This window comes from Macrotis lagotis, chromosome X, assembly GCF_037893015.1.
Source record: "Macrotis lagotis isolate mMagLag1 chromosome X, bilby.v1.9.chrom.fasta, whole genome shotgun sequence".
NCBI classification, from domain to species: domain Eukaryota; kingdom Metazoa; phylum Chordata; class Mammalia; order Peramelemorphia; family Peramelidae; genus Macrotis; species Macrotis lagotis.
The window spans coordinates 684,391,750-684,412,032 of NC_133666.1; the positions used below are offsets into that span (position 1 = coordinate 684,391,750).

At 37.4% G+C, this 20,283-nt stretch overlaps 1 protein-coding gene across 1 annotated transcript in view; it reads left to right on the forward strand.

The window, feature by feature from the left end:
• Window positions 1-1,087: 1,087 nt before the first annotated feature.
• MYO1H (myosin IH) overlaps window positions 1,088-20,283 on the forward strand; it is a 49,587-nt gene continuing 30,391 nt past the window's right edge. The window contains exons 1-12 of the mRNA XM_074200932.1: window positions 1,088-1,246; window positions 2,737-2,852; window positions 3,825-4,023; window positions 4,892-4,972; window positions 7,662-7,841; window positions 9,657-9,755; window positions 13,128-13,241; window positions 15,994-16,065; window positions 16,286-16,405; window positions 17,617-17,684; window positions 18,303-18,408; window positions 18,794-18,874. Of these exons, the coding sequence (XP_074057033.1) occupies window positions 1,121-1,246; window positions 2,737-2,852; window positions 3,825-4,023; window positions 4,892-4,972; window positions 7,662-7,841; window positions 9,657-9,755; window positions 13,128-13,241; window positions 15,994-16,065; window positions 16,286-16,405; window positions 17,617-17,684; window positions 18,303-18,408; window positions 18,794-18,874 (1,362 nt within the window). The 5' untranslated portion in view covers window positions 1,088-1,120. The remainder of the gene's footprint in view (window positions 1,247-2,736; window positions 2,853-3,824; window positions 4,024-4,891; window positions 4,973-7,661; window positions 7,842-9,656; window positions 9,756-13,127; window positions 13,242-15,993; window positions 16,066-16,285; window positions 16,406-17,616; window positions 17,685-18,302; window positions 18,409-18,793; window positions 18,875-20,283) is intronic.

The following is a 20,283-nucleotide window of genomic DNA, read 5'->3' on the forward strand; positions in this document are numbered from 1 at the left end:
TGCGAGAGTTTCTTTCAATAATAGAAGAGACGGTAGCTATTGGTATTGCACGATCATGATGGCTTTAAAAGAGATGTGAGTGTTGTCCAGGACATCGCAGTCTGTTTTTCTGTCTTCCTCTTTCCTTTCTTTACATAGTCTTGGATAAATTGTAATATTCTTAGATTTCAGCACTCTGTGAAGCACTAACCTTCTGTTCTTGTTGATGTAACACATTTTTAAAATTTCAATATGAATTTCTCCCTCGTGTTAAAGTCTCTCTCCCTAGAGTCTATTTGTGGTATGGTAATGACTCAGACTTCCCCCAGTTTGGGGCATTGGCTTCCAAGTTTGGGTAAATCCACTCAACCAAGTGAGTTTGAAATGATTTTATGAGGTTCTACCAAGCCAGAGGGCAATTTGGTGGCTCAGTGATTAGAACCCTGTGTCTGGAGTGTGATCCTGAGCAAGTTACTTCACCCTGTTTGCCTCAGTTTCCTCATCTGTCAAAGGAGTTGGAAAAGGAGATGGCAAACCTCCAGTATATTTGTCAAGAAAACCCCAAAAAGGGTGGCAAAGAATCAGATACAACTGAAAAAATAACTGCAAATATTTTCATAACGTTAGAACTCGTTTGCAGATAATGTTTTTCATCGGCCACATTTTCTTTCGACTACTTAGTTTCTTTTCATTTCATTGATGAACTATCTCTAAATTCCACAGAATATTTCTGGGTAGCTGTCTCTAGTCCAGGGGTTCTTCACCTCTTTGCTGTCATGGACACTTTAGTAGGCTGTAGGCTAGACCTCTTCTTAGAATCATGTTTTTAAAAGCATAAAAATCAAATATATAGAATTACAAAGGAAACCAATTACAGTAAAATGCAATTAGCACATAAATTCTTTTAAAAGTTCAGAGACTCTTAATTTTAATATCTTATTTTCTCATTTAACTTTCTATGCATCTCATTTTCCAACTAGAAGATAAGCTTCCAGAGGGCAGGGACAATCTCCTATACTTCTCTCACCAAAGTATATCACCTGTATTATACCATTCATTTAGAAGGGGCTTAAAATATATATGAATAACCTTTTTCTTCTTTCAGAAAGAAGAGGTGAGGCGGAAGCACATTAAGCTGCACATGGAAGGGGCGTTAACTGCACGAGACAAGGTTGGGGTTCAAGACTTTGTGTTGTTGGACTCTTACACCAGCGAATCGGCTTTTCTGGAAAATCTTCGCAAGCGTTACAGAGAGAACCTCATATATGTAAATTGCCCTATTTTTCTGCTATTCCTGTTTCCTTGTTCCATAGGTCTCCTGGAGAAACCAGCTCTTATGGTTAATATGGCGCTGATAGTGATAAACAAAACAGAATTTGGAGAGATGCTTGAGGTTGCCATCTGACTCCCCACCACCCCCTCAAACCCTGGTAATAGAGGATCTTTGAACACTTTAAAAACGTCCTGTGGGTTGTCACACATTACAATGGAGGAACATCCAATTGACCTTCCTGCAGCTAACCACACTTACTATTGAACTTGGCTGAATTTTTATTCTTGAATTCTTCAGGTAAAACTATGGTGAACGTCAAGGGATCAGATAAATTATTTCATTGTAAATCTGACCTTAGACACGTATTAGCTGTGTGAGCTTGGGCAAGTCATTTTACCTTGTTTGCCTCAGTTTCCTCATCTGTAAAATGAGCTAGAGAAGGAGATGGCAAATCCCTCCAATATCTCTGAAACCCCGCATGGGGTCACAAGGAGTTGGACATGACTAAAACAACTGAACAAGAACAAAATTGAGGTTTCATTGACTTGTTTGAAGTATGTAGGTCTCTAGAAGGAAGTCAATTAGTTAGGGAAGGAAGGGATGTAGAAAATGTGGAACTCAAATGAAATGTTGAAAACTATCTTTGCATGTAATTGGAAAAATAAAATTACATTAAAAAAGTTAGTTATTTAGCAGAGTGTCACATGTTGTTATTGAGTTGTTCCTGACTCCATTTGGAGTTTTCTTGGCAAAGACACTGGAGTGGTTTGCAATTTCCTTCTCCAACTCTAACTTTACAAATAAAGAAACCGAGGCAAGCAGGGTTAAATGACTTTTCAAGGGTCACACAGCCAGGAAGGCTGGGTATGAATTCAAGCCCTTCTGAATCCAGGCCTACCTTTTATGCCCAATATCTGTCTGGTATATAGTCGGTACTTAATAAATGCAGACTGACCAACGATTCAATCATAACATTCAAACATAACAAGTGAATTGCATAATGTATATTAGTGAGTAAAGCAACATTTATTAAGTGTCTGCTGTAGGCTAGGCTCTGTGCTAAGTTCTGGGGATACAAACAAAGGCAAAAGTCCCCACTTTGTAAAGTATTGTAGAAGACACTGCAGGTAGAGGTTGGATTAGATCATCCAAAGGTTCTTTTCAACTCAGATTATTTGAGTCTGTAAAAGTGAGGGGGGGGGGATGGCAATGGGGGTTCCTGTAGTGCCAAACCAAATACTGATTTTAAAAAAAAGACTAGCAAACCACTAGCATCATCACATAGTTCACAGACATTAAAAGAAAGAACATTCCAATGTAGAGAAATGGATGATATTAATGGGTTGATTCCCAAGTGTTTCTCTCTTTATTTTAGGTGGTTGATTTCTGCTCATGTTAGGTATCTATAATGGTAGCCTGTGATCTGACATTTGGAAGGAATAACTTACTGTTAATGAGTTCCCTTAATTGGTTTGTCCCTCCAGACGTACATTGGGACTCTCCTTGTGTCAGTGAATCCCTATCAGGAGCTGGGCATCTACACGATTAAACAGATGGAGCTTTACCAAGGGGTGAATTTTTTTGAGCTGCCACCACATGTGTAAGTAACACTAAGGTCTTCTTCATAGACTTTGTGTTCTGTTTTATTGGGCTCTTTTTCTCACCCTTATGTGAGCAACCCTCATTTTGTGGAAGATGATTTTGAAATAATTGGAAACCGTTGCCTTCTAGTGTACTGTTTTATTGTTTAAAAAAGTAAAACTTGGATGAATTTTTTCAAGTTTGTTACTTCCTTGTTGATTCAGGAACTTTCCTAATAATTAGTGTGATTCCCAAATGGAATAGCCTAGGGAGATGATGAGTTTTCCATTACTAGGTGTCAGCAAGTAGAGATTTAAAGAGTGTTGTCCCTTATTGGATGATGTTCAAGGTAGAAGTTGTTTAAACCACTTCCAAGGCCTTTCCAATTTGTGATGAGTCTATAAGGATAATATGCCAATCAATACTGGTATTTTGATAACTCTTGGGGTACCTAGGACATTTGTATGGGAGGAACCATAGTTCCTATTATGGTAAACGGGGCCCAGCCCAAATCAACCATAATGGTTCCCTAGGCAAGAAGAGGTCAAATCAGCTAGGGCATATTATGGTGGGTTTGTTTTCCCATGGCCCTTCCAACATCTTTATCCATTTGCCAAATATACAGTGAAAACTCAGAGTTGTTTTGTTTTGTACTGTACAAAAATGAGTTTTCATGACTTGGTGCATTTAAGAAATAATGTTAGTGGCTACTGTTCAAGAGCTTCGTCTTATCTTTGTTTAATAGAGATAAATTGTACTAATGTTTAATTATATCAATTATTAATGATGAGCTATTAATGAAGATACTCAGGACTATGAATGAGTCAGACTTGAGGCTTAATGGGTGTGGCTTATATAGGTCATCTTGGTATCCCTTAGAGATATGCTCACCTGCTGGGAGATAGGGGACTTGGTCATCCTGCTCCTGGGCATTACAGACTCACATAGGGATGCGGGGAAGCTGAATTCCTTCTGTCCACTCCACCTGTAGTTACGCCATAGCAGATAATGCTTACCGCATGATGTGTTCAGAACTCAATAACCACTTCATCCTGATCTCTGGGGAGAGTGGTGCCGGCAAAACGGAGGCATCCAAGAAGATTCTCCAGTATTTGGCAGTGACCTGCCCAATGACAGAATCACTACAAATAGCTCGTGATCGATTACTGCTTTCAAATCCAGTCCTGGAGGTAGGCAATACTCAAATTCTGTTTTACTTACAGAATCTTTTTGGTGACATGTGAGATTCTCCAGATCCGGGGATTGATTCTGGTAGAGTTCTCAGGGAACAAGAAATGGAAGTTATGCCTGGACACAGAAAGGCAACTAGGTGCCCAGGCCTTGGAGTCAGGGAGAGTCAAGTTCAAATGTGGTCTCAGACACATCCTAGCTGGGTGACCCTGGGCAAATCACTTACTCCTGTTTATCTCAGTTTCCTCATCTGTAAAATGAGCTGGAGAAGAAAATGGCAAACCACTCCAGTATCCTTGCTAAGAAAACTCCAAATGAGGTCACAGAGTTGGACACAACTAAAAATTACTAAACAGCAACTAGACACAAATCAAAAACTTGCTGGTTGATCTCAGGCAAATTGCTTTCTTTTTGAGGCCTGGTCTGTTCAATGGAAAATGCCATATCCCTAGTGGATATGATTTTCTTAGTTATTGCTGCTGTTTGCCCTTCGTCCTCAAAGGTCATGAACCTGAATTGGATTTGGCGGAGCCATTTGGGTCCATTGACCAGATCGATTTGAGTCAGATCTACTGGAGATGGCCCTGGATGGGGGACAATCTGGGTTAATTGACTTGTCCAAAGTTACACAGCTAATGTCAAGTGTCTGAGGTCAAATTTGAACTCAAATCCTCTGACTCCAGACTTTCCCAAAGGAGTAGAAATCATCCCTACAAAGATACAATCCTACTCAAGTTACTGGTAAGAGAGAAAACATGGTTCTAATGGTTTCATAGGATTTTAGACCAGGTCTCTTAAAATAAGTTAGGGATGCCAAACGAGCAATAGAGTGATAGCTGATTTCGGCCTTTTGACTTTTATTTGTAGGCATTTGGAAATGCAAAAACTCTCCGAAATGATAACTCCAGCAGATTTGGAAAGTACATGGATATCCAGTTTGATTTTAAGGTAAATCAGGATTTGGAATAGTAAATGTGAACTGAAACCAAATGGTCATCACAGTGGTTTTCAAACTTTGTGGTCTCAGGACCCATTTATACACTTAAAAGTGACTGAGGATATGAAAAAAACTTTCATTTATGTGTTGATATCTATCAAAATTTGTCATATTTAGTAATTAAAATTTTAATTATTTAAAATTTAAAAGAAAATGAAAACAATTAAATTGAAATGATTAAGTTAAAAATTAAAAATTTTCAATTTAAAAATAAATTTCAAAAATGTAATTGAAAATAAATTTATTTAAAATATTTATTAATTCATTAAAAAAACAAATCTATTTTATATTTCCATAAATAACATTTTAATGAAAATTAACTGTTTTCTAAAAACAAAATAAGTTAGTGAGAAGAATAATGTTGTTCTACATATATTTGCAAATCTCCTTAATGTCTGGATTAATAGAAGACTGTACATTTTCCTATTTGCTTCTACAGTCTGTCAGTTACAGTTTGTTGTTTTGTTGAAATACCTGGAAAAAATCTAGTCTTTCACTAAAATATAGTTGGAAAAAGGAAGAATGTTAGGCAAATCATGTATTATTAAAAAATAATGTTGAATTTGCAGATTTTTTGAAAGGGTCTCAAGGACTCTTGAGGGTCTTTGTACCATACTTTTAGAATGTCCAGTACAGAGAAAAGATTGTTGGATTTGGCTTTAGGGTCTCACCTCCCACACTTAATATCTGTATGACTACGGACAAATCATTATGTCTTTGATCATTGGTTTCCATGTGTAAAGTGGTAGTAATAATACTGGCAATAGCATTCTCTCACAATGCCCTGAAGTTCTAACAGCATAACATGTGGCAAACACTTTACAAACCTTGATATGCTACATAATTATAGAAAGGAGAATGTCAACAACATTTTTCTTCTTTCACATCTGTCATTTGCTTCAGGTAGCACAGTGAATTTTAGAATTTTTTTAAAGAAAATTCTTGAACATTGTCGTAAAGATATCTAACATTCTACAAATTGTAAATAGAATTAGTGTTGTTTCATCAAAAAAAAATCACCCTTTATGGAACATTTGTAGGTTCAGTCCCCTAAATATTCTGAGACTGCATCCTGCTAAACCTATAGGTTGTGAGCCCCTACTGGTACATTCACCTTTAAAAGTCAAGAAGAGGACCCAGTTCAAAAGAAAGACATTTACTGTGATGGCATCTTAAACAGTCACTAAAAACATTCCTCTGTAAATCTGGGGTGCATTCTCCCACAAATATGCATTGGGAAGGTGGGCTTAAATAGAGAGTTTGTTAGAAGAGAACACATGTTTCAGAAGAATTTGACAAACAATTCCAGTTTCAATGCTAAGAAAACTCCATGGACAGAATGGTTCATAGGGTCACATGGAGTCACGGCCAAATGGCTGAACGACACCACATGTTTAGGGAATGTGATCCAGTGAACTTATTCCTCCATTATGGTAAGGCCCCAGTGTCCTCCTGTGGCTCTCCCTGGGTGCGGTGTCTCTCCTGGGAACCCTGAGCCTGGCTTCACTCACAAAACTCTTTTGGTCTTGCCTTGACTGGCTTCATAAGAAGTTCATTTCACTTTTTAAAGGGACATAGCTGAATCTTTGATCAGCTACAGTTAGCTACCCACTAATTCCATCAAATTGGATTGATCTGATTGACTTCAAGAAACTAATATGTTATTGTCAGTTATCTCCCCTTATATTTCATAATTATATCAACTGGACTGGAGAGGAGGGAGGTCCTGATGAACCATTTCACTACCCAGATTTTATTGTTGTGTCTGAATTGTGTCTGAATCTTCATATCTCCATTTGCGGTTTTCGTGGCAAAGATACTAGAGTGATTTGTCATTTCCTTTTCCAAACTCAAACTTAGTGATTCTTAAAGAATGACTTTGTCATAACACTAAGATGATTTTCTTTATTATATAGACATAGTTTTTCTTTTTAAAATATTTTATTTATAATATTATTAATATAAATTAATGGTATTTTTATTCACAAATATTTATCTATTTTATATTTTCATTATTTTTCTTTTTTATTATGAACATGATAGAAATAAAAACTAATCATTTCATACATAAAAAGGGAAATTACACATGAAGCAATGAATATCAATTTTTTTATCTTTTAAAAGAATATAATAATTTGTTCTTGTTACTCATTTGAATTTCTGTTCTTATTTGTGTATTTTATGAATGGTTCATTGTATTTTTTCCTTCCTTTTTCTTTTTTGGAGGGGACATCTCTATTACTCTCATCTTCCTTCCTCAGACAAATAAACAAAATATATGTCTTTATTATAAAAATTAAGTATAGTCAAGAAAACAGATCATTCTTTGACCATGTTGGAAAATGTACGTCTCATTCTTTACCTCTAGCCTATCACTTCTTTTGCCAAGAAATAAGGGGCATCATCATTCAAGTGATAGTTTGGTCAATGCATTTATCAAGCTTTTAAAACTGTTAACACTTGAAAACATTGCATAAATTGTCTTCCAATTTCTACTTGGTTTTTTCATCAGTTCATAGGGGTCCATTGGGAATGGGGAAGACCTTATGAATTTGAATCAACTATACGTGTGAAAGAGAATCTTAGAGTCTATCCTGTGTTCAGATGACTAGACTAAGCTTTGGTTTTGAATTTTCCCAGGGAATTCCTGTAGGTGGTCATATCATCAGTTACTTGATAGAAAAATCTCGAGTAGTTTTTCAGAACCATGGAGAACGGAATTTTCATATCTTCTACCAGTTGTTGGAAGGAGGTGAAGATGACCTATTATCCTACCTGGGACTTGTGCGGAACCCTCAAGCATATCTATATCTTATACAGGTTGGAAAAACCCAGCATCTAGTGCCTAGTATTCTTCTGGAGGGTGGGACTCATCTCATCTGTATGGGCCTTTCCAGAAGATTGTTTGCCATATCTTCCCTCTTCAGGCTAATCTCCACACAGCCACCTAATTGATAGTCTTTGACCAGGTCATCACCTAGCTCAAGATGCTTCAGCAGCTCCCTATTGCCTCTATTATAAAGTGCAAACTCCTTCACCCGGCATTTAAAACCCTTCACATTCTGACTCTAGGACTTTAGCAGATTCTTCCCCCATTCTTGGAATAATAGTCACATCTTTTCCTAGTTTCCTTCAAAGTATTTGAGGACCGTGTCATCAGGAAAACATTTCCTGATCTCTCCCTTTGTCAGTGAGCTCTCCGACCTAGTTAATTTATGCTTACTCTATGAAATGAACTCTTTGGAGGTAGATAGTTGTGATCTAAGGACCAATAATAACAATTAATTGAAAGAAAGTGCCGGGAAGCTTCAGTCCACATATGGATACCAACATAGGAAGCATATTTAGCATAGACACATTTTTTAAATGGTATCTAAAATCTTCCTTTTGGAAGGTAGGACATGCTGGTGTGATATACATTAAGCAGGCATTTGTCTACTTTAAAGGCTGCTGACAGAATTTATAAAAATGCTACCAAATCTGTTCTGTGGGGTTGACTGGAGAATGATCCATGTTTCCCTAAATGCTAACCCAACTTCCTAACCAGAGAGGCTCCTTTCACTTGGCCCACAGACAATTCAAAATTCTGTGTCTGTTGCCAAGGGAATTTTAATATTCTTTTCTGAATCTTAACATTGTGATTTCAGTGCCAAGTTTGAAGGTGTGGGATTCACACACATACACACACACACACATACACACATGTTCATGTATATGATTTGATTAATGTGTGTGACAATTTATTGTGACACAATGAAATGTAACATGAACTTTTTTAAGTCTACTCAGAATAGAAATTTTCTTATGGTATTTCCAGACTCTGTAAATGCTAGTAAAAAGTCTGAGAATTATTATTATTATTGTTATTATTATTATTATTATAAAAGAAATAGATGACTTTTTAGCAGGGAAATCTATTTTATCTATTTGGAAAGGTAACGCCCTAGCTTTTGTCCTAGTAAAAAAGAGAGTTATGGTGGCAACCAACCAACCATTTATTAAATACCTACTGCATGCCAGACTCTGTACTATGGGCTGGGGATAAAAATACAAAAGTGAGACAGTCTTCCCTCCCCAAACTTACATAAGGATGGAGCAGGATACAACATATCCACAGATAAGTACATAGGCAAAATAATAAACCTTCAAGTGGGGGGTTTTAACTCAGTGTCCATGAGCTTTTTAAGAAAAATTTCAATATCTACATCTTTTTTTAAAGGTTTTATTTATTTTGAATTTTACAATTTTCCCCCTAATCTTACTTCCCTCCCCCCACCCCCCACAGAAGGCAATTTGCCAGTCTTTCCATTGGTTCCATGGTCTACATTGATCCAAATTGAATGTGATGAGAGAGAAATCATATCCTTAAGGAAGAAACATAAAGTGTAAGAGACAGTGAGATCAGACAACAAGAATATCTACATCTTAATAAAATTGGTTTCTTTTATAATCTTGTGCATTTTATATTACACATTAAAAAATGTGATTCTAGAAAGAGCCCACCAAAAGCAGACCAGAGAGCAAGAAAAGATTCAGAACCCCTGGCCCAAAGCCTGTGCACATAATTTTTGCTCACACATGCCTAATAGACATTAAAATTGGCATCCAAAGATCCTCTCTGTCTCTTCTCAACAGGGGCGGTGTGCCAAAGTGACCTCTATTGATGACAAGAACGACTGGAACACCGTGGTCCAAGCTTTCTCCATCATTGATTTTAATGAAACTGATTTGGAGGTATGGGCCATGAGGCCTTGGCTTCCAGGTTCATAGTAAGGCTGACTATGACAGCATGGTCTTGGTGGCTTCCTGATTCTTCCAGAGTTTTGGGGTAGCACATTGTGGAGGGGAGGAATTTGGGTGTGGTGCAAATGTATACTGACCCAAGTGATTAAATGTATTAGGATTTAAGTCCCATGTAAATTAGGGTTCAGGGATATCTCATACTTTGCCCATCTTATCCTAAAATGTAATGTAGGCATATTTTTTTTTTTATTTTCCCCTTCTACCTTCCTGTTTCGATTCGTTTGTTATGCTAGACTCAGTTAAACAATTATCCTTTTGTAAACCAGAGCAGATACTATAAACCGGGCTGGACTCGCTTACACAGCTCTACTCTCCCTTTCCCTCAGAGGCAGATTTCAGTTATTGTTATTGTTTTAAAGGCACGATATCCAACAAAGAATTAGGTGAATATCCAAGCGAACCTTCCAAGAGCTGAACCATTTATATGAAAGAACAAATGAATGAATGAATGATTGAAGTGGTTTTCAGCACTTCTTCGAAGCTAAGTACCATATAAAAAGTATAAAAATGGATAGAGCACTGGCCTTGGAATCAGGAGGACGGGGTTTTGAATCCAGCCTCTGGCACTTACTAGCTGTGTGATCTTGGGCAAGTCACTTAACCCTGACTGCCTCGAATCCAGAGCCATCTCCAGTTGTCGTGATTCCTATCTGGCCACTGGACCCAGGTGGCTCGGGAGGGGAAGGTGAGGCTGGTGACTTAGCGCAGCCCCCCTCACTCAAATCCAATTTACTTTCTTGTCATGCTCCCTGATGTGCTCTTCTTCAAGAATGAAGGACAAACATTATTATTATCAATATTATTGTTATTATTATTATTATAAAAATGGAAAACAGTGAAGCGGCTTAACTTCAGTCCTCCTCAAAGTGAGGGGCTCAGTCCCTATTACAAAACATAAACTTTGCTTCCCTTATAATGGAACTCACCCATGTAAGCAAAGAATAAATAAATAAATGAAAGAAAAAACCCTAACCAACACATCAATTTACTAGCTATATATGCAATGTTCCTCATCCATGGCCTCCACCTCTGCAAAGAAGGGAGAGAGAGAAAGCACACGTTTTAACAAACCAAAGTCAAACTAATTCCTACTCACTCATCAAAACATCAATTCTTTTGTCTCCCTTTTCAAGTGAGACTTAGTCATCAACTTCTAACTTTCTATTTATATCTATGTACACACATGTACACACCTATGTCTACCCATATAGAATGCCTATATCAATCTATTTTATCCACGTTATATCGGTGTGATATAGGGTCTATTTCATATATGTGACTTGGACAGAATTATATATAGATATACCAATATTATAGATATATATCTGTATAGTTTTACCTATATTATATCTATATAAACCTATATAGATGATTGATAAACATGTTTATCTAATAGCTATAGTTACATCATATATATCTACATAGATATATTATATCTATATATAGTTATTCAGATATCTATCTTTATCTAAAAACATCTATATGTATAGGCATATATACCTATTTGTGTATATATGTAGAAAGTAGATAGAGATAGATAGATAGATAGATAGATAGATAGATAGATAGATGACAGAAAGAAAGATAGATAGATAGATAGATAGATGATAGATAGATAGATAGATAATAGATAGATGATAGATGGATAAATAGATGGGTGATAGATGATACATAGATGGATAGATAAATAGATAAATAGCTAGATATATATAATACCTAGATAGATGATAGATAGATAGAAGATAGATAGATGATAGAAAGATAGGTAAATAGATGATAGATGGGTAGATTGATAGATAAATAGATAGCTAGATGATAGTTGATCGATAGATAGATGGATAGATAGGTTGATAGATAAATAGATAGATGATAGATGATTGATAGATGATAGATATATTGATAGATGATAGATGATCAATAGATGATAGATGGATAGATAGGTTGATAGATAAATAGATATATAAATGATAAATAGGTAGAAAGATAAATAGATGATAGATAGATTGATAGATAGATAGCTAGATGATAGATAAATTGATAAATGATAGATGACAGATGGATAGATAGAAAGAATATATTTGAATGAATGAAAAATCATGCATTAAGCAATTATCACAAGCCAAGTGCACACACTTATATTTGTAGAACATTTTCATTTTTGGTTCCTCTAATTCTGCTGACCTCATTTGAGATCATTTGACTTTCTGCATATTTTTGGTCCCATTTTTAATGGTGCTGAAACATTCTTGCCATGTGAATACACCATTATTTATTCATCCAACCTTCAATCATTAAGTTTTGTCTTTTGGTTCATCTGTTTATTTTTTTGCTATTACAAATACATAGTATATATTTCTGGACATGTTAGCCCTATTCTCCCGGCCATAATGTCTACAGGATGTAATTCCTGTGATAGATTGTAGGAGGGTCAGAAAGTGTAGAACTGGAAGGATCAGTGGGATCCATCTTTGTGGCTCTTCTCCATTGTCTTCTCCATTTTTTCAAATGCAGTAGAGTCTGTTTTCCTGCCTACACTGAATTTCATTTCCTTTTTTATTGAAAGGGCTATTTGATCAATTTTATGTCCACAGTAGGGAGTGGTACCACCGTGATCTCTTGGTTTAGAGTCATCTGATTGCTAACAGTTTGTATTCCCCCCCTCAAAGATTCTATTCCCCTTTATGTCTTTTGATCATTTTTTTCCATTGAAAATACTTTTTGCACAAAATTTATCAGAAAAATATTTTTCCAATTAGTTTCTCCTCTTTTTATTTTAGAGATATCGTTTTAGATCATGTTTTCTCATTATGATTTGTTGCTAAGAATTAATAGCAAAACATTTTAGGAAAACACAATACAAGCATTTTTGGCAGTTAAGGTCCACAGTTTCCCCACTTCGATTTGTTAGCTAATAAGTTCATTCATTATTTATCTATTTATGTGCTTACTTATTTATGATGTAAATTTTGGACAATTTTCAAGTTTTAAATCTCTCTAGCCCCTCTTCCACCCATTGATAGAGCAAACAATAGGATATCAATTTTACATGTGAAGTCATGCAATATTTCCATATTAGTCATGTTTCAAGGATAGGGAAGGAAGCAAAAAAAAAAGAAAATGAAAAGAAGGAATACTTCATTCTCTACCCAGAGTTCATTGGGTCTCTATGAAGGTGAATGCATCTTTCATCATGATTTAAGGGCTACAACTGAAGTTGACATAATTGATTCTACATCAGGGTCTCTTCCTTTTCCAGCGATTTAATTGGACAATTTGTTCCTCCCTCCCCCTTCATGATTGCAGAATCTCTTTGGCATCGTTGCCAGTGTCTTGCATCTTGGGAATGTTCATTTTGTAGAAGATGGTGATGGATGTGTCAATATTCCTGATAGCAGTCATATCAGATGGATAGCAAAGGTAACCCTCCTCTGTCCTCAAAAGCGGTTCTCTGATTTCATTCTACTCGGGGCTGGTGTTGGGAGATGCCCCAAACCAAAGCAGAATGGTGGCCAAGTCATTAACGGGGCCCCTGGATGGCATGGTAAATAGTATGTGTTCCTGGGGGGCCAGGAAGACCTGAGTTCAAATTTGGTTTCAGTTATTTACTAAGCTGTGTGAGGGTGGGCTCATCAATCTCTCTCAGCCTTGATTTTCTTGGGGTATTGGGCACCCTTTAATTGTTTTCAGGTGTTATGCCCATTGAATATGGATGTCAGTCTATTCCAGAGAAATGATGGCTAAAGCTATGTATGGAAAGACCTTCACTTGGCTTATTAACAAGAGCCTACCTTATAAGGGAGGTTTATGGGGGTGAGATAATATTTGTTAATACACTTTGCAAATCTTAAATGCTAGCTACTATAAATAAATAGGTTGTATTTCTGTAGTTGAGGTTACTGTCTTAAAAATGCCTTCAATATTCTTTAAAATAAAAATAAAATTATTTAAAATAAAAATATTCTTTAAAAGAAGCCATCAGGACAATCTGCATTCAGGTCCCACCACTGGAACATTGTTTCATCTCTCCAATGCCAACAGCAACTCCCTAAGACTAAATATATCACCCAATAATTGCTGACCTGCATTGGGAGAGGGAGTTAAGAATTCATACTGAGAGACTATTTTTCTCCTATGAATTCTAGTCAAGGCAGTCAAAAGATTTAATAATCCCAAAGGAATAACAGAGATATAATTTTAAAGATTAGATAATACAAAGTCATATTTAGTAGTAGGGTATCCTTTTGGAACTCTTTACCATGGCAAGTGATCATTATCCAAATATGAACTAGAAAAAATTTGTGTACTAAATTTTTCATATGACATTTTTGTAGCAAAATCAGCAAAGCATCATTCCTTGGGGCCCTGGTTTACTACAATGGCAGGGCAGGGGGAGGGGAAAGGAATAAGCATTAATACAGCACCTACTGTGTACCATTCACTGGGATCTCATAGGTGTAGGACCTCAACCCATTCATATTTCTCATCCATTGTGACTGGCATCCATAGCTACCCATTAGACTCCTTTGAAGTTCTGCCCAATATTCTGAAGGTTTTTTCCTAGCAAGGTGATGTGGTGGATTGAGTCTGGAAGTCCCGAGTTCAAATCCTGCCTTATTATTCAAATTCTGTCATAAATTTTAGCTGAGTGATCTTGGGGAAATCATTTCACCTCTGTCTGCCTCAGTTTCCCTATATAATAGCACATTCCTTCCAGAGTTGTCATGAGAATCAAATGAGATGACAATTATAAAGAGCTTTGCAAACTTGTAAATACCATAATGAAAATGATGATGATGATGATGATGATGATGATGATGATGTGGCCTCCAGTGTAGCTCTCTCCAAGTCTTTATCTCAGCCTTCTTTTATCATTCACTTTTTTTCCTACCCCTCTTCAATGTACAAAAAGGTGGTTGAAGGGCAGCTAGGTGATACAGTAGATGGAGTTCTGGTCCTGGAATCAGGAGAACTATATTCAAATCTGGCATCAGATACTTAGTAGCTATGTGACCCTGGCAAGTTATTTAACCCCAATTGCCTTTAAAAAAATATTTTTTTTTAAATATTAAAAGGTGGTTTTCATTGGTTAGGACTTAGAAATATTCTTATTTATAATACTTTACAATTTTAATTATAACATTTTATATATAATGGTTTGTTTGGGAGTTTTTTTAATTAAAGATTTTATTTGAGTTTTACAATTTTCCCCCCAATCTTACTTCCCTCCCCACACCCACAGAAAGTAATCTGTCAGTCTTTACTTTGTTTCCATGTCGTGCATTGATCCAAATTGAGTGTGATGAGAGAGAAATCATATCCTTAAGAAAGAAATATAAAGTATAAGAGATAACAAGATCCGACAATAAGATTATCTGTTTTTTTCTAAATTAAAGGGAATAGTCCTTGGTCTTTGTTCAAACTCCACTGCTCTTTATCTGGATACATATGGTATTCTCCATTGCAGACAGCCCCAAATTGTCTCTGATTGTTGCACTGATGGAACGAGCAAGTCCATCAAGGTTGATCATCACCCCTGTGTTGCTATTAGAATGTACAGTGTTTTTCTGGTTCTGCTCATCTTGCTCAGCATCAGTCCATGCAAATCCCTCCAGGATTTCTGAATTCCCATCCGTCCTGGTTTCTAATAGAACAATAGTGTTCCATGACATGCATATACCACAATTTGCTAAGCCATTCCCCAATTGAAGGACATTCACTTAATTTCCATTTCTTTGCCACCACAAACAAGGCTGCTGTGAATATTTTTGAACAAGTGATGTTTTTACCCTTTTTCATCATCTCTTTGGGGTATAGACCCAGTAGTGATATTGCTGGATCAAAGGGTGTGCTCATTTTTGTAGTCCTTTGGGCATAGTTCCAAATTTCTCTCCAGAAAGGTTGGATGAGTTTACAGCTCCACCAACAGTGTAATAGTATGGGAATTATTTTTAATAGATTTACATGTCTTAGTGTTATTCCTTTAATAAACAAACATGAAACACCAACAATGCCCAGTGTTCTCTGGTTGAGAAATGGCATTCGAACTAGAAGAGTACTTCCTGTCAATTCTTTGGATTTTTAGTTAATTGGCAGTGATGCTGATGGTCAAAGAACTGTCCGTAAAATAGTTGGAGGCATTGATTCTTACTTTAATTTTTCTTCTTTCCAGCTGTTAGGCATCCACTTGTCAGCTCTTCAGGAAGCTCTGACACATAGAAAAATTGAAGCCAAATCTGAAGAGGTATACATCCATCTCCCAAATGGAACTTTACCAGGCTTCTCCTACCCTTTCTCTTACTGCAACAACATGCCCATTGGTGGGGAAGGGCTGTATGGCACCATACCTCTGCCCTCGGAGGGCCATATACACAGCCAGACATTAATGAAGACCTGTTTAAGAATTTTGACTCATTGGAGTTTTCTTTCTACTATATATTGGGCAGCCTTTAATTGTTTTTCAGGTGCTATGCCCATTGAATATAGATCTATCGGTCTATTCCAGAGATGCAATGGCTAAAGCAATTTATGGAAGGACCTTCACTTGGCTTGTCAACAAAATCAATGGGTCCCTGGCCAACAAGGTGAGTAGAATAACCTCTTCCAATGGAAAATAACATTCAGGGAGAGCACTTTCTCCCTCTTAATTACTGAAAGCAAAATAGTCTTTTTTGGTGTCATGGAACCCTTTAATTTTCTGATGAAATCTATAGATAGATCCCTTCTCAAAATCATATTTTTAAATGCATAAAATAAAATAAAAAGTTGACAAAGGAAACCAAATATATCAAAATATAGTTATTAAAAAAATTTCCCATCCAAATCCTCAAACCCCTTCAAATCTATTGTGGATACCATATAAAGAATCTTTTTCTTAAAAGGTACATGAAAGGGAAGCTAGATGGTACAGTGGATTATAGCACCAGCCCTGGAGTCAGGAGGACTTGAGTTCAAATTTAACAGACATTTGACACTTACCAGCTGTGTGACCTTGGACCAGTCATTTAGCCCCATTGTCTTCCCCTATATCCATCCCTTCAAAAAAAAAAGAATACATAAAGGAGGCACAGTAGCTAGAATGCTGACTGGAGTCAGGAAAACCAGTGTTCAAATGGGACCTCAGATTCTAGGTGTGTGACCCTGGGCAAGTCACTTAACCCCAATTACCTTCTCCATCTTCACTCCCTCCCCAAAATATATGAAACTGATATTATATTCAGAGTATTTGGGTACCACATACACAAGGGTGTCCTGAGCCCAGTTCAAATTGACTTTGTAAGATCCAGTTTTCTAACAAGAAGATAGATCTTTAGTCTACTTAATCATGGACTATAAATGAACCCACTACCACTAAGAGGAAGCGCCATCACCATAGCTCATTATTTTTCTTGACCTTGTATTTCAACCCTTCATGGCTGAATGTGACTTTAATATCACAGGGACCATAGATAGGAAAACAAAGTCCAGTTGCTTAGGTAGGGATCGATGGGAAGAGAAGGCACATTGATAGGGAAAAGACACAGAGCAGGAGCTGTGTGGATAAATGGTTACACTCTTCCCCACCCAATCCCCTCAAAGATACATAGGCATGGATTTTATGTGTCCCTGGGGTTCATGGATATATGAACCAAGAAAATAAGGTCCAAACTCTTCAGAGACTAGAATCACTTTTAACCACGAAGAGTCCAACCCAGCCTTGAGAGACATCTCTATTTCCCATAATTGATTTTCTCATTGATTAAAAAAAAACCAGATGTCTTCATTGGCAAACACTGTGTATATTCTTTTTAAATAGGACTTCACCCGAAAAACTGTGATTGGTTTGCTTGACATCTATGGATTTGAAGTCTTTGATAAGAATGGGTAAGGATCATTCTCTGCCAAATGGATTGCAGTGATATATCAAGTTTTTCAAGCATGAGGTCAAGGTCTCCAAGGTCCCATTGTGACAAAATGGTTTCCACCATTTTCCCTAAACGTCCCAACTAGCAAAAATCCTACCTTTAATCTGTAGAAGTTTAATTTAAGACTATCAAGAAATAGAACCAAGATAGCTCCTTCTTTGTACATTCTTTTTTGTGGATTAGAAGAAGTATGTTGTTTATTCTTTAGCAAAAGAAGAGTTAGGTGGTAGAACATCGCACATGGCATCAGGAAGACCTGAGTTCACATCCTTCCTCAGACACTTAACAACTGGGTGACCCTGGGCAAGTCACTTCTCTGAAGTCTACCTTAGTTTCCTCAACCTGAAGATGAGGATAATAATACCATCTACTTTACAGGGTTGTTGTGAGGGTAAACTGAAACATTAGATATAAAGTATTTTGCAAAGCTTAAAATGATAAATAAATGCTAACTATTATGATGATGGTGACAATGCTTTATCAGAATAGAAATCCTATGAGCCTGAGTGGCTGAGATAATAACACAGGCAAGACTTGGTCTCTACCTGCAGTTTATTAAAACCCTTTATATTTTAAGTTTTGAACAGTTCTGTATAAATTACTGCAATGAGAAACTTCAGCAGCTGCTAATAGAGATGACCCTCAAAGCCGAGCAAATAGAATATGAGCTGGAAGGCATCGAGGTACAGCCATCCTCTTTTTCTTTTTCCATTTTCTATGGGGTGGTTCAAAAGGCCATCCGAGGACATTCTCTTCAGGATGACTTTCCATTGAGCATCATTTTTCTCATTGGTGCCAAGTTTTTGTTTTTTCTTATGTGCCTATTTTCTGCGGGGCTCCATGGGAAAGTAGTTTGAAACCCATACTAGAGTCTCTAATTGAATGTGCAAGATAGCCCCAAGATGGGATTTAGGCCCATTTTGAACATTTGACCCTCACTGCCACCAGTTTAAACAGATCTCCTTGGCCTCTGAATTGAGTTGTTCAAAGCAATGTTGCAAATGCATCGTTCTGTTTACTAAAAGCACAACTCTTTGAAATGAGACTCCCTCTGCCTTGTCATTCCAGTGGGAGCCAATACAATACTTCAATAACAAGATTATATGTGACTTGGTGGAGGAGAAACACAAAGGAATTATTTCCATTCTGGTGAGAAAATGAATGTTGACAGTGATCTAATGAGTATGTTGCTTTCATTGTACGTGAGGAATGGGTGTGGAGTTGGATAATCCAGTGTTTCCCCTAGGAACTCTCAGTATCTGGGCACCCATTTATCAAAGGTTGAGTGGTGCAGTGGGTAGGATGTTGCATTTGGGGGAGGAGGGAGGAGAGCATTGGAAAGGCCAGAGTTTGAATCCCACCTCTTGAGATTTCGCCAGTTGTGTAACCATGGCTATGCCTCAATGTCCTCATTTGTAAAATGGGAATAACAGTCACTTCCTTCTTAGGATTGTGATAAGGATCATTGGGGAAATATGTGGAATACATAATATATGCAAATCTCCAAGGGCTATATAAATGTTAACTATTATTGGAGGTCCTGTATTCTCAGCTCCTTGAGACAAAGTACCCCATCTTTGTTCTGTATTTTGACTCCAGTAGCTTTGTCATTTCTTTTGTGTCTGACTCCTTCTTTCTCCATGTGGGGTTTTCATGGCAGGGATACTGCAGTGTTTAGCCATTTCCTTCTCTAGCTCATTTTATAGATGAGGGAACTGAGGCAGACTTGTCCAGGGTCACACATTTAGTAAATGTCTGAGGTCAGATTTGAACTCAGGTCTTCCTGACTCCAGGTCCAGAGCTCTAACTCCCATACCACCTAGTTCCCCACCCTACTGCCTAGCATAGTGTTGACATATGGTTAGCATGCAGCACCATTCACTCTGCCAGCTAAGCATTTATTAAGCACCTACTATATGCTATATGAACAACACATATGCTATATGAACAACTGTTAACTAAGACCAGAGAAAGGCAAAAGGTAGGCCCTGGCCTCAAGGAGCTTAAGATCTAATCTGGGAGACAGAATACAAGCAAATATTTACAAATCAGCTGTGTCCAGGATAGATAGTAATGAACAGAGGAAAGCACTGGAATGAAGAGGGAGGTGGGGAAGGCTTTCTGTGGGCTTGGGAGTTTTGCAGGGACTTCGATCAGTTGTCACTATGGAGAAGAGAGAGAGTTCCAAGCATGGAAGATGGCCAGAGAGAATGCCCAGAGCTGAGAGATGGACAGTCTTGTTCTTGGAAGTGTCACGGGATCAAAGAGGATGTGTGTGGGAGACCAGAAAGATGGGAGGGGGCAGGTTCTAAAGGGCTTTGAATGCCAAACAGAGCATTCTGTTTTGCTCCTGGAGGTGATAGGGAGCCACTATTAGAGTTTATTAAGGGGGGGAAGGGCATGACATGATCAGTCATGAGCTTTACTGCTGAGTGGGGGAAAACCCGAGGAACACAGATTCCCCCAGCAGTCATTGTAGTAATCAGGATATGAGGTGATGAGGGTCTGCACCTGGGTGGGTGACAGTGGTCAGAGAGAAGTGTGTATTGGAGAGAGAA